At 42.6% G+C, this 14905-nt stretch overlaps 1 protein-coding gene across 1 annotated transcript in view; it reads right to left on the reverse strand.

Annotated features, from left to right (window-relative positions):
• Positions 1-12573: 12573 nt before the first annotated feature.
• CEP192 (centrosomal protein 192) overlaps positions 12574-14905 on the reverse strand; it is a 67831-nt gene continuing 65499 nt past the window's right edge. The window contains exon 43 of the mRNA XM_054381601.1: positions 12574-12718. Within this exon, the coding sequence (XP_054237576.1) occupies positions 12574-12718 (145 nt within the window). The remainder of the gene's footprint in view (positions 12719-14905) is intronic.

The raw sequence follows: 14905 nt of genomic DNA on the forward strand, positions 1-14905 counted from the left end.
CTTGGAAATTCACCACTGCCATCCATAAATACCATAAGAAATGGCAGAGTAGTTTATACAAAGAACCAGCCAAAACAGAGTTTCTGACTAATACATTATCTTGCCACTGACAATTTCGCATTCAAAGGTTTAGCAGAACTTGGTGCTATGGAAGAAAATGGGAAAATATTGATTTGGATGTTAAGGTAGACATGAAAACTTTATCATATAATTGTCAGGGTAGGAAGGGACCTCAAGGATCATCTAGTTCCAACCCCCCTGCCATAGGCAGGGACACCTCACACTAAATCAGGTTGCTCACAGCCACATCCAGCCTGGCCTTCCAGGGATAGGGCTTGTACCACCTCCCTGGGCGACCTGTTCCAGTGTCTCACCACCCTCACGGTGACAACCCACTTCTAATTTTGTTCCATTTCCCCTAGTCCTATCACCACCTGACATCCCAAGAAGTCCCTCATCAGCTTTCTTGTAGGCCCCCTTAAACTATTGGAAGGCCACAATAAGGTTTCCTCAGAGCATAATGGGATTTAGTATGGCATTTGTGGTACATCACAGTCACCATCAAAGCCTGTGAGAGTTCCGTGACGAAAGATTGCCAGAGTTTCACTTCAGTCAACACTGGAATTCTAGTAAGCTACTAAGAAGTTAATGGGCAGAAAGGAAACTGTTTTTTTCGTGTTTTCTGATGGCAAGGGTACAATGGATGGACTATGTTTGATCTTACTTAAATTTCTTGTGGGACTGATTTTGCCGGTAGTAGTTGCTTTTAGCTCCCATATTCAACACTTACAAATGTTATACGCATGGATAATGAAGAGTACTCAGCAGTACTCCTGGTTTCAGATTAACCATTTGCTATGTCAGCAGCTCTGCAGTAGCAAGGAATTGATGTAGCTGCTCACTGGGATTATAAAGAACAAGGGGTTGGTCACAGAAACTTCTTTTGCCATAATCCCAGCCAGCCATTGAATTACTTCCTAACTGAGCAAGGTCTCTGTAACATCTCTTCTGTTCATACACAAGACTTCAAAAGTTGATGTTTTTTTTTCCTAGTATCCTACTTGGCTAGGAATCCACTGGCCCCAATGAAGTGACCCAAATCTGCAATACCTGAGTAGCAAAGGTCAGTTTCTTAAGTCCTCACTGAGGTTTTAAAGAGCTCCTAGACATAAAGAAAAAGGTTCAGACTATGAGGAAGAGATGAAAACGTTTATCCCAGCTTATCTGGACTGGAGAGGTCAGGGAACTTGACCTCAAACCTACTGGCAGAAAGCAGGATACAATGACCAGGTGCTTCACAGAAGTTATTGACAAAGAAAACACTGTTGTGAGGCACGGGGAAGAGGCACGGGGAAGAGGCACGGGGAAGAGGCACGGGGAAGAGGCACGGGGAAGAGGCACGGGGAAGAGGCACGGGGAAGAGGCACGGGGAAGAGGCACGGGGAACAGGCACGGGGAAGAGGCACGGGGAAGAGGCACGGGGAACCCTTCCTGTATCCTATGAGGAAGGGGAAATTCTAAAGCATGGCTTTGCACAAGTGCAATGTAAACAGATACTCAAGTAGTCTAAGTGTTAAAGAAAAATAAAAAAAAGGAAAAAAAGAGGAGGGGGGGAGGTATCATTGAAAGTGTAACTCGAAGAAAGTAAAGTCTGGAAGAGCATGGCCCATGGCTGGCAGCTCGGTATTTCTTTTCCATCACTTGCACCAGTTTGAAGAAAATCCCTGCAAAGAAGCTTTCATAAGATGGCATTTTTGTGATTCAGTATAGCACCAATATTCCTTTTGAGTTTTATAACTGTTCCTAGAACATTCTTGGCAATGAATTTAAACTTTTTGAAAGAGGTTGCATTTCACTGTAAATGGTTATCTGGTATTCACAACACAAAATAAGCATTTGAATATTTATTGTGAGCACACTGCATTTTAGGGAGAACACACAAAGATTCTTACCACAATTATCTTGTTCCAGCTTTCATATATTAGCTGTCACCTCTTTAGTGGATCTTGTGAGAAAGGAAAGTTTCTTTCTTTAACTCTCTTTTCCTCTCTTTTCCCCCTGAACGCAATTACCACCTCATTCAGAGCCCTTTGTGTCCACCTAATCTCTCTGATTATGTCTCTGACACCACCACAATACGACATGACTGACATACCTGACAGCTGTGACTGGTGACAGAATACTCACAATGAAAACCAGCTCTATGCAGGATGAGTGTTACCTACCGCCAGCCTCACAGAACAAACATGGGAGGAAGGTAAAAAAGGGGTGGGGGCATTTCACCACTAGCCTAACCCCTACCGGTTTTTCCTCCTTTTAGAGCCAAACAGCACTGACAAGCAGAGCCTCTTTGTACATACCTACCTAATGAACCAATTGTTGGATGAACACAAAAGAACACCCATTAGTATTTTAATTTTGAATTTATGGGGGAGAAAACACATGTTTGGAGACCTGACTTACAAGTGGAACTTGATGGATCATTTTGTCTCTCTCCAGCCCTTTTATACTTCTCTGGGTCGTAACTCCCAGCTGGTGCTCAACTGTCAGATTTAGGCAGACGGCAAGAGATGAGAGCTTGTGAGGAAAGCTATACCTGGAAATGTCATTCCCAGACAGCAAACTGCCACTGGAATCGAGCACAAACTGTTGCAGAATTCCTTATTTTGAAGCCATAAAGACATGATGGAGTATTACAAATAATTGGCTGACACAAGAGCAGTAATGAATACATTAATTAAGAGGAATATTAAAGTAGAAGACTTTACAAAGTGTCCTTAAACATTTCAGCTTTAAGTGGCATTTCTACACTAAACCCTCCACCTTGTCAGCAGTGACTACTTTTCCCCTCCCACCATTCATAAAAGGTTGTGAATTTGGGGTAAAGGGATTAAGGAGATATTTCTAAATGTACTGTACATTTAGAACAAAAAGTTTGGTTGCTCCTGAGCAGCTTCAGAAATTGCACAATCCCAGAATCGGAGAGAATGGGGCAGAAATCAAACTCATACTTTCAAACTGTAAGGTCCAGAGCCAAAATATGCCTCTCAGCATTCAGGGATGATCAGATAATATTTACAGAAAATTAAACTAGGTGCTTTATATCTGATTTAACATCTAAAAACTGCTCTTTTAAGTTTCCTCAGACAATCATACAGTAAAAATAAAAATGGAAGCTTGACCTTGCCTAAGCACAGCCTTCAAGGGAGCTGGGTCTATTTAGCCTGGAGAAGAGGAGACTGAGGGGTGACCTCATTCATATTGATAAAGTTTGTGAAGGGTGAGTGTCAAGAGAATGGAACCAGGCTCTTCTCAGTAATGTCCAATGGTAGGACAAGGGTGCAAGCTGGAGCACAGGATCACAGGATGCTTAGGAAGAAGTTTTACACCATGAGGGTGGTGAGACACTGGAACAGGTTGCCCAGGGAGGTGGTAGAAGCCCCATCCCTGGAGGTTTTTAAGGCCAGGCTGGATGTGGCTCTGAGCAACCTGATCTAGTGTGAGGTGTCCCTGCCCATGGCAGGGGGGTTGGAACTGGATGATCCTTGAGGTCCCTTCCAACCCTGACAATTCTATGATTCTATGATAGAGGTTGGAAGAGACCTCCGAAGGTCATAGAGTCCAACCCCCCTGCCAGAGTAGGACCATAGAATCTAGCACAGGTCGCACAGGAACACATCCAGATGGGTCTTGAAAGTCTCCGGAGAAGGAGACTCCACAACCTCCCTGGGCAGCCTGTTCCAGTGCTCTGTGACCCTCACAGTGAAGAAGTTCCTCCTCTACCATGTCATGATCATTGTCACCAAGGATGTTCCCAACCTTAATGACCCCAACCAGTCCTTCTTTATTAGTTCACACAAGGTCCAGCAGTGTACCTCTCCTTGTTGGCTCCTCCACTACCTGCATCAAGAAGTTATCGACACACTGCAAGAGCCTCTTGGACTGGCTGTGTGGGTTTGCCAGCAAATGTCAGGGTGATTGAAGTCACCCATGAGTACCAAGGAGTGTGTACTAGAAGCTACCTCCAGTTGACAGTAGAAGGCCTCATCAGTATCTTCTGCTTGATTTGATGGTCTACAGTAGACCCCCTCAACAGTTTCATCTCCCTTTCCACATCTCTTAATTCTTACCCAACCTGTTCTACCTCCCCACCCCGGGTGGAACTCAACGCATTCCAGTTGCTCTCGCATGTAGAGACCAACACCACTGCCTCATCTTGTTGGTCTATCTTTCCTGAAAAGTACACAGCCCTCCATGACAACACCCCAATTGTGGAAGCTGTCCCACCATGTTTCAGTGATTCCAATTATCTCACAGTCATGCAGCCTAACACAGATCTCCAACACCTCCTGCTTATTCCCCATGCTCAATGCATAAGCATTTCAGAGAGGAAGTTAATCCATTAGTTTTCAGTCCTACTGTCCAACCACTCCTGGCCATCTCCATGGCCACCAACCTACCAGTGAGCCCTGCATGTCCTGATGTTTCCTTGTTGGCTCTTGCATCTTCCCCAACATATGGCTCATTATCCCCTACCTCCCCTGAAGTAGCAGTGGAGCTGGCACACCACCTCTCAAGTATCCCAGGCTTGTTTCCTGTGAGCCTGGTTTCTCCCCTTCCCCCCTTCAAATCTAGTTTAAATCTTGATTAACGAGCCCAGCTGACCCCTGTGATATAAACCTTCTCCCCCTTTGAGAGAGATGCACCCTATCTGCTGCCAGCAGATCTGACATCATGTGAGGTGACCCTTGGTGAAAAAATCCAAAGTCCTATTGGAGGCACCAGGCTCAAAACCAAGAATTGATCTGGTGAGGAGTCCTCAGTCTTTCTGTGTTGGTCCCTACAATTGGGAGGATAGAAGACAACACCACCTGTGCTCCCACTCCCTTGACCAGTTGACCCAAGGCCCTAAAGTCTCTTGACAGCCCTCAGCTTCCTTTTTTCAAGGTCAGGATTATCATTACCTATCTGGAAATTTAATAATGGGGAATAATTTATGGGCTGTACCAGGGTAGGAAGCATTCTTACCACATCCTTAACCTGGGGAGACAGCAGACTTCCTTTTGAAGTAAGTCAGGTCTGCACGCTGGGCCTTCTGTTCCCATCAGAAGGGAGTCACCTACAATGACTTTTTTTTTTTGATAGAAGATGTTTGTATGCTAGGCCTTGGCTTCCTTAGCCTTGGGAATACGAATACTTCCAAGACAGATGGTTCCACATAAACACAAAGAACAACATTTCACTGTGAGGGTGAGAGAACCCTGGAACAGGCTGCCCAGAGAGGTTGTGCAGTCTCCTTCTCCGGAGACTTTCAAAACCCATCTGGATGTGTTTCTGTGTAGGCTGCCCTAAGAGACCCTGTTTTGGCAAGGAAGGTTGGACTAGATGGATGTGAGGGCAATCTGGCTGCGACATCTGTCGCCCCATTGATCGCCAGGGTAGGTTCTGCTGATCTGGCTGGCTAAGCAGGTCTCCCCTTCCTCCCTCACTGCTCCATGTGTGTCCCTCCCAAAGCTGCGCACTCAAAGAGGACGACCTACCGCAATAGAGAAGGCACTGCTCATCAGTCAAGGATATATGGTAGCTGCACTCCCCTCCTTGAACCTCCAAACAAGATCAAGGTCTGCTTGTATGAGAACGCAGGGTAGCCAAGCTTCCAAGACTGCAGACATCCAAGTGAGGCACTGCATGGGGCAGTCTGCCACTGTTAAAACAAACAAACAAACCAACCCAAAACAAAACAAAAAAAAAAAAAACTTTCAGGGAGACTTGGACAGAGAAGAACCTAGTTCTGTTCAACAAGGATAAGTGCAGAGTCCTGCATCTGGGAAGGAATAATGAACTGCACCAGTACAGGTTAGGAGGTGATCTGCTGGAGAGCAGCCCTGTGGAGAAGGACCTGGGAGTCTTGGTTGACAAGTTATCCATGGGACAGCAATGTGCCCTCGTGGCCAAAAGGCGAATGAGATCCTGGGGGTACATTAAGAGGAGTGTGTCCAGCAGATCAAGAGAAGTTCTTCTCCCCCTCTACTCTGCCCTGGTGAGACCTCACCTGGAATATTGCATCCAATTTTGGGCTCCCCAGTTCAGGAGGAACACTGTGGCAGGTTGAACATTCCCCCCCAGCATTAAATTTACCAGACCAGCTCATTGGAAGCAAATGAAAGCTGTGTTTACAAGCAAAACTACCATCTACAATGAAATGCAATGACTATGTATGAATATACAATATTTACAATACTTACAGGTGTTTACAATTAATAAACAACACAAAGAAGCCCCTGGCCAAAGACCAGGGGAGCTGCAACAGCTTCTCCCTAACTGTTCAAAAGGGACAAGGAAAGGAGCAGAAAAAGTTGCTGCTAGACTTAACCAAAACAGTGCAGCCAAGGTCAAGCAGAAGCAAGTTAGTATCTCCCTGCCTGAGGAAGCAAGAAGAGAGAGAGATTGTTTTGGGATCCAAATCTTACGGTAGATCTCCTTCCAATGGGATTGCTTAGAATTATCATTATCTTCCTTATTATATCCAATAGTGATTTATTTACATTGTACTACTTTCTGTTCAAGATCTGTGAAAAATTTTAAAGGCATAGTCTAAAACAACCATAGATAGAGATCTGCTGGCAAAAGTCCAACAGAGAACTAGCAGGATGATTAAGGGACTGGAGCACTGCCTGATGAGGAGAGGCTGAGAGACCTGGGGCTGTTTAGTCTGGAGAAGAGAACACAGAGGATTTAATAAATGCTTATAAATATCTGAAGGCTGGGTGTCAAGAGGGAGGGGACAGGCTCTTCCTGGTTGCATCCTGTGACAGAACAAGGGGTAATGGATATAAACTATGGCACAGAGGTTCCACCTCAACATAAGGAGGAACTTCACTGTGAGGGTCACAGAGCACTGGAACAGGCTACCCAGGGAGGTTTGTGGAGTCTCCTTCTCTGGAGACTTTCAAGACCTATCTGGATGTGTTCCTGTGCAACCTGTGCTAAATTCTACGGTCCCACTCTGGCAGGGGGTTGGACTCAATGATCTCCAGAGGTCTCTTCCAACCCCTAGCATCCTGTGATCTCTAGAGGTCACTTCCAACCTCTACCAGTCTATGATTCTACGCTACACAATGAAAGCAGTAAGACTTGAACTTCTCTTTTTTTTTTTTTGGGGGGGGAAGGGGGGAATGCTGGGGAATGATAACCATGAATAAAAGTTGGGATATTCAATGACAAGTGATGTTATGTCAAATACCCAGGACTTTTGTCCCCATCATGCCTTTTCTCATTTCTAAAGATGCTATAATATAGAGAGCTAAGACACTCCACATATAGAAGAAACACTCCTTGCTAACTGCATAGTGCATCCTGCTACCTCTGTCACCCCCACAACTCTTAGGAGCAAAAATACATCAGCATTCCTCCTGACAGCCGTTCCTGCCACACAAATGCCCCACAGCCTTTAACACAACTTCAAAGAGCCACCACTGCCCTGAGCCACTTACTTCATACACCAAAAAAAAAAAAACAAACCCACCAAAACCAAACAACCCTCACAAAATTCTCTTTACCATTTTAACGTTTTACATGGTCAAAATAAAACTTTCTAGACAGTCAGGCATGGATATGCACCTTCACTAAGTTTTCTGAACACTAATTAGTTTCAGATGCCAGGGCAACAACCTGCAAACCACACTGAAGTGTGTGTACAGAATGTATTATAACTCCATTTGTAGGCAATGAGGTGAAAACTTCACAAAGCTGTTGAATAATTATGATTACTAATATTCCAATTAGGCTGAGCAGGTACAAAGACACCCTCAGCATTAGACACCTCAGGAATTCTAAAAAATAATCCATTTCTGAATCTCTTAATATAGTTAAAGAGTCACTGGGGGATTTTTTGTTGTTGTTTGTGAGGTTCTTGGTTTGTTTTTTGTTGATGTTGAGTATTTTGGTTGTTGGCTTGAGTTGTTTTGTGGTTTTTTGTTTGTTTGTTTGTTTTTTTGGGGTTTTGTGTGTGTGTGTGTGGTTTTTGTTTGGGTTTTGTTGTGTTTTAAGCTTGCCTGATTGGGATGTTTGAGATTGGATGTCAGGAACAAGTTGGTGTTAACATGGCCAAACAACCAAGGCTACAGGGTTCTCCCTTGATCTGGCCCCATCCCCACAGATAAGGAAAAGACCTGCAGGCAGATGGCAAGGGTGAATAAACCCCCTCACTGGTGTCCCTATAGCTTTTATATTCCTCCCTTAGCCGAGTGACATCCTAATATACATAGTTCTGTCTGACTGCAGTGGTTTGGCCCCGGCCTAGGGGCCAGATGCCCACCAAAGCCGCTCTATCACTCCCTTCTTAAATGAACAGGGGAGAGGGGGAAATACAACAAAATCCAGTAATAAGATAGAAGCAACTTCATAACAATAATAAACAAAGGCAATAGACTGCCCAGAAGCGAAAGAAGAGAAAGAGAGATGTTAGTCTCTGCTTCCCATCAGCAGGGCCATGGTCAGTCTCAGGAAGCAGGGCTCTCTAAGCTTGGTGGTTCCTCAGGAGGACAGACACCATGGACGAATCCCTCACTTCCTTCTTTCACTCCATTCTTTGATCTGAGCTGCTGTCATATGGCATGGAATATCCCTTTGGATAGTTTGGGTCAGCTGTTGCCTCCCAAGATCTGCTCACCCCTCAGCATAGTCTTGGGGCAGGGAAACACTGAAAAGACACAGCTTGGATATTTATTCAACAGCGGTCAAAACACTGCCTTTAACTACTGCTGCAAAACAGCACTAAAAAGATGCTGTGAGGAGAATTAACTCCAGCTCAGCCAAACCAAATACACTGATGTAAAAATTAAATATAACACAATAATCCATTTTTACTGATCCTAACATACTAATCTCTCAAGACTATTTCAGCTAAGGGAAGGTACTGAGTCCAATTGTTGCAACCCTTAGCCATATATTCTAATGTTGTTTGTTTTTTTTTCAAAATTCTCCCAACTAAAGCCACCAAAACTTTTCAGTCCTCCATAAATTTTGTTAAACCACATCAAAAAACACATATAAAACAAAAAAATTAAAAACATAACATACTTTAACAACTCTTTTTCGTGGCATCATACCTGCACTCCCCCTTCTTTTGTTTTCATAACAAAAAACTAAGTGTCTTTTGTGCTATAATCCATTTTAACCATCCCTTTAACCATCTGAAATTATTATTTAACTATAACATTCTGGTGAGTAACATATAAACCCATCTGAACATGCTCCCTAATCTCACAGCAATTAAGCAATCGTGATATTACTCAGTCCTAATTCAGATGTTTTCTAGTGTCGTCCTCATGCAATCAGCCTCAGATCAATGCCATCCATTTCAATTCAGCATGGCAGTCACTGTGATCAGTCTCAGTGGTCAGCTGAGTGCAGTTGGCCTTCATTTGGCTGTGGTGTTTTTAGTGGAGTGTTGCCCATGTGTTGATTCCTGTGTTGTCAGCTGAGATGCGTGCAGAGTTGTAGATCTCCCTAGCTCGTGACATGGATTGACATTTTCTTGATGGTATCGCTAAAAACCTGTAGGTGACAAAACATACACCCCTTTCCTACACTAACAAATCCATTTGCCTTTTCCTAGGCTAAACCTGTGTGTGATGTATCAAAAAAAAATTTTTGTGTGTTTTTTTAATAATCCTTACCTTAAAACACTACCACAAATACAAAAAAACACCAAAAAACATTTTAGAGTATCCCTATATCAAAGTCTAAACTTATGCTAATACCAAAAGTCCATAAAATACTTAACCTGCTAAAATTAAATCACTAAATTCATTTTTTTAAAAGAAACTAAAAAAGATGTTACATTAGAGCACACTTTTAAAATGCCAGCAAACAAAAATGGTTTGAGCCAGAGAAACTTAACCTATGAACTTGCAGAATAATTTATTCTATTTAAAATTACTAGTATTTATATCTTCTTCTTATGATTACTAATTATACTATGATAATTACCATATGCTTATCACATTTTATTATAATTGCTTATAATATTCTATTCTAATTATTGCATACTTATCAGTACTCATTATTTATTCTCCCTACTGTTAAAACTTAATTATTACAGACATGAAAAAAAGAACTGTCCAAAATCCATCATAATCAAAACCAATGCTAAACTCATTATCTATACCAGGTTTACTCCTACAAAATGTTAAAATATCTTCTTTGTTACCTAACTGATCTCTTAAAAGGGACTTGGATCCTGCTGGTTCCAATTCCCACAGGACCCCATCTCTGGAGGTACTCAAGGTGAGGCTCGACAGGGCTCTGGGCAGCCTGATCTAATTAGGGATGCCCCTGCTTACTGCAGAAGGGGTTGGACTAGATGACCTTTGGAGGTCCCTTCCAACCCACACCATTCTATGATTCCTAGTCTAAGACAAAGGATTGCATCCAACAACAGGAGAAAATGGAAGAAAGTGTCAAAACTGTCAACAACCAAAGGAGAGAAGAATTATACCCAAAGCTAATTATGATTCTTTTATCAAAAGTGATTTAAACTCTTCAAGCAAACATGCAGATTTTGAGAACTGGCCAGAATTGTTCTATTTTTCTGCATCCTTAAAAACGTAAATGCAGAGATCAGGGCTCCTTCACAGTAAGCACTGGACAACTCAAAGATCATCTTGACTACTACTACTAAATCATCTTGACTTACTACCTAGATAAAGCAACCACTTGTTTTATGGACTAGGAATGGAAGCAGTTTGAAGTGAATTCCTCAAACTATTGAAGCCCCACTGATGTTTTCACTTTGCAAGTAAAGATACATTGGCTATGCTCCAGCTTTTGCACCTTCATCACCAGGGAAAAACTTCATCCAGAACAGGTTGATCAGCTATCAGACTTGGGTTGACCTTGAGGCAGCAATGTGCCCTTGTGGCCAAGAAGGCCAGTGGCATCCTGGGGTGTAGCAGAAGGGGTGTGGTCAGCAGGTCGAGAGAGGTTCTCTTCCCCCTCTGCCCCGCTGAGGCCACATGTGGAATATTGTGTCCAGTTTGGGGCCCCTCAGTTCAGGAAGGGCCTCAAGAGACCTGCTTAGGAGAATCGAGCACAGAGCCACAAAGATGCTGAAGGGAGTCGAACATCTCCTTCATGAGGAAAGGCTGAGGGAGGTGGGTCTCTAGCTAGGAGAAGAGCAGACTGAGAGGTAATGTCATTCATGTTTAAATGTGTAGAGTGAGTGTCAGGAGGATGCGGCCAGGCTCTTCTCAGTAATGTCCAATGATAGGACAAGGGGCAATAAGCACAAGCTGGAGCAGAGGTTGTTCCACAGGAAAATAAGGAAAAACTTCTTCACTATGAACACTGGAATAGGCTGCCCAGAAACGCTGTGGAGTCTCCTTCTCTGGAGACACTCAAAACCCGCCTGGATGCATTCCTGTGTGGCCTACTCTAGGTGCCTTCCAACCCCTAATATTCCATGATCTGTGATGTCTAGTTTAATATCTTTTAGTAAATCTTCCTTCCTGTTTTTAGATGGCTGAGAAATGAGATGTTACCAAAAAAACAGCAGGTTTTGTTTACTTCAACATAATCCTGGTGGCAGATAGCAAAGGCACTGCACTAGGTACTTCAGTGTTCTCCTGCCAGTTTTTCCAAACTTCAGTTGTTTGAAACTGCTGTAAAACAATCTCCTATTGAAGGGAATTTCACTCACACTTCTTCAAACCTGAAGAAAATATACATAAGCTATGACAGAACTATGCTGTCAGAAAGCTACATTTCTAGCTTTCTGGAAACAGTGTCAAAAGGATTCCAGAAGGTGAATAGATAAAGAACAATCCATAAATGGATAGATGGGAATCTACCTCCCAACCCTAAATCCACTGACTGCAGATGCCAAGGATATGCAAGAGAAGTGAACCAAAAGCAGTAGTCGTCAGGCTTATGTCATTTCTCAAACCAACATCTTCTCACAGCTGTTAGAGACAGAAGAGGGGGTGAGATGAATCACTCTGGGAGCTGAAGGCAGTATTGCTCATTTACACTGTTCTCATGTTACTAGAGTTAAAAACGGTGTTTGTGCTGGACACTGAACTGTGTGAAAAGTTAGGGGTTGATGTGGTCCCAGCTTCAGCAGATGGAAACAAATCAGCTTCTGTGTACTCCAGTCCCCCCCATGCTCTCCGAAGTGCCCCTCTGAAAACAGATCTTGTCCAGGAGCAGACAGCTAATATCTTAGCTACATCTAATCAACTGTTAACACATGGATTTTATTTCTGGATTTACAACGCTTACAACAAAATATATCAGTATGTAGCTAGTCCCAATAAATGCAGAAGTAGAAAAACCTCCCATTTCACCAAAAGTGCAGAAACGTGAATTAAAACATGGTAACTTTAAAACATACAAAGTTATTTCTCAGTGTTTTTACTATGAAAACAGATCTGTAAAACAAATACCATCATTCATCTTACAGAAGACCTTCCATCAAAGCAGCAGCACAGGGCAAAACAATCAGGACATCAGGATAGAAACATAGTTCAAATCCTTGAATTTAAAGGAATAAACTGTGAAGAATTATAAAAACTATTTTAAAAAGTTTGCAATAGCTCTACCATACAGTCGAATAGTAATTGAGGCACCCTTGGTCAACAGCACAAGAAAGAGGCCTGTAAATTCTCCTTCTTCCTTGGGCTTGAACTGGACTGGCACGTGGATGTAATGATGGGATCTGTAAAAAGACAGTTAATGTGCATATTCATTGTTAATAAACAAGTAAAGCCTACAGAGTGAGAAATTCTCTCTAGTTTTGATTTTCACCAGAGTAGCATTTTGGCTGTGCAGTAGACCATCATGTTTATTTTTGCAGATTTGATTATAAAGTCATAGAACGGGTTGGTTTGGAAGTGACCTTAATGATCATCTAGTTCCAAAACCCCTGCCATGCACAGCAACACCTCCTACTAGACCAGGTTGTTCAACCTGGCTTTTAACACTTACAAAGAGGGAGCCTCCACAACTTCCTTGGGGCAACCAGTTCCAGTGCCTTACCACCCTCAAGGGGAAGAATTTCTTCCTAGTATCCAATCTAAAACTGAACTTGCAGTTTGAAGCCATTACCCCTCCATCCTATCACCCCATGGCTTCGTAAAAAGTTCCTCTCCAGCTGTCCTGTAGGCTCCCTTCAGCTACTGGAAGGTAGCTATAAAGTCTCCCCAAAGTCATCTCTCCCCCAGGGCTGAACAACCCCATCTCTCTCAGCCTGTTTTCATAGGAAAGAGGCTTCAGCCAGCCTTCTGATCATCACTGTGGCTCTCCTCTGGACTTGCTCTAACAGTTCCATGTCCTTCTTGTGTGGTGATTCTTCTGATGGACTCTGATGATAAAAATCACTCCTTCCTACTGATTACACAAAGTACTACAATACTGCTGCTAGTTTACGCAGGAAAGTTTGGTCTCTTGGCAGTGCACAAATCCTATTTAGAGCAAAGTTATAACTTTTTCCTTTCACGAATCACGTGACAAGTACCCTAAAATTTCCAACTCCCTGAAATTCCACCAATCTCAAGCTAGTAAAAAATAATTTTGATTACTTGTAACTGCCTGCACATCAAGAGAAATGATGCTGAATTACTAAGGATGGGTAATACCGACTTGCAAACAGTCTTGTAAAGGTTTTACATGACACCTTTTTAGGTGATATAATGCCTCTTCCATTCAACTGCATAGAAACATACCCAGTGTACTGGGTGGCTGCCTTAGCTGTCAAGAGCCTGGAATGAACATTCTAAAAAGCATAAGCTATACAAGCAACAAGCTGGAAAAACTGATTGGCAGCATATTGGATTTCCATAGCATCCGACAGAAATATCCAGCAGTAACAGACAAGTAACAGTAAAAGGCATATATTGGAATGAGGAAAAATGAACAGCACTGTTCCGCCTTACTAAGAAAGGCAGACAGATTTGTTTTCTTGCCTTGCAGCTTCAGTTTTCTCCCCTTAATAGTATTTAAGTCTTATCCAATGTCCTCTAGAATCTGCTTATTTTCATATTCCTTTCCTCTACACTAATCCTACCTCTTTGAATCCGTCTGTGCTCTTAACCTTCTCCTACATTTGGAAATCAAAACATTGCCCCTTGTAAGCTTGATCTCATCCTGGGTGCTAAAACAGTCACCCTAGCAAATATACTTTGTATTATTTTCTTCACAAACAGATCCTGATCAGTCAAGTAACTTAGGAGGACATACTTTCAGAATAAAGAGTAGCATCTTTTTAATTGGGGTAATAGAAACCCAAAGGACTAATTATGCTGTGCTGAACCACAAATCAGCAATACAGTAAAGGAGCACAGCCAGATCAGAGTTTCAATCTATCATATTTGTATCAGAAACCTGGCATGCTCTGTCTCTTTTCCCCATCTATAACATATGGAATGAAGATATTTACTCAGCTTTACTTTTTAAAATCCATTTTCTAAGCGAAGAACATGGGTATGACTATTTAATCTGTAACAGATGCATTATATAAAAAAAAATTCCAGTAAGAATAGTCTGAAGCAGCATACAACCAGGCCACCTGAGGATTTACAAAAAACAAAGGCTAAATTCAGTAGGAAGTGAAGAGAGATGCACAACTCTATCATCTCCAAAATAATATATCCAAGCTACTTTACACATCCTAGCACTTACACAAAAAGAACAATATAACCAAGCTCAAACTGAACAGGAAGCTATGGATCTCTCTTTTTAAGAGGTGGGCTCTCAAATACTGATTTCCAGAATAGGTACTGTATCACCTGTGATGCACTGGCAGAACAGAGCTTCTTAGCACATGTTTAAGTGTTTCTTAGCACATGGCAGCCAACCTGGACGTGTTCCTGTGTGGCCTTCCCTAGGTGATCCTGCTTTGGCAGAG

The sequence above is a fragment of the Indicator indicator genome, chromosome 6 (assembly GCF_027791375.1).
Source record: "Indicator indicator isolate 239-I01 chromosome 6, UM_Iind_1.1, whole genome shotgun sequence".
Lineage (NCBI taxonomy): Eukaryota > Metazoa > Chordata > Aves > Piciformes > Indicatoridae > Indicator > Indicator indicator.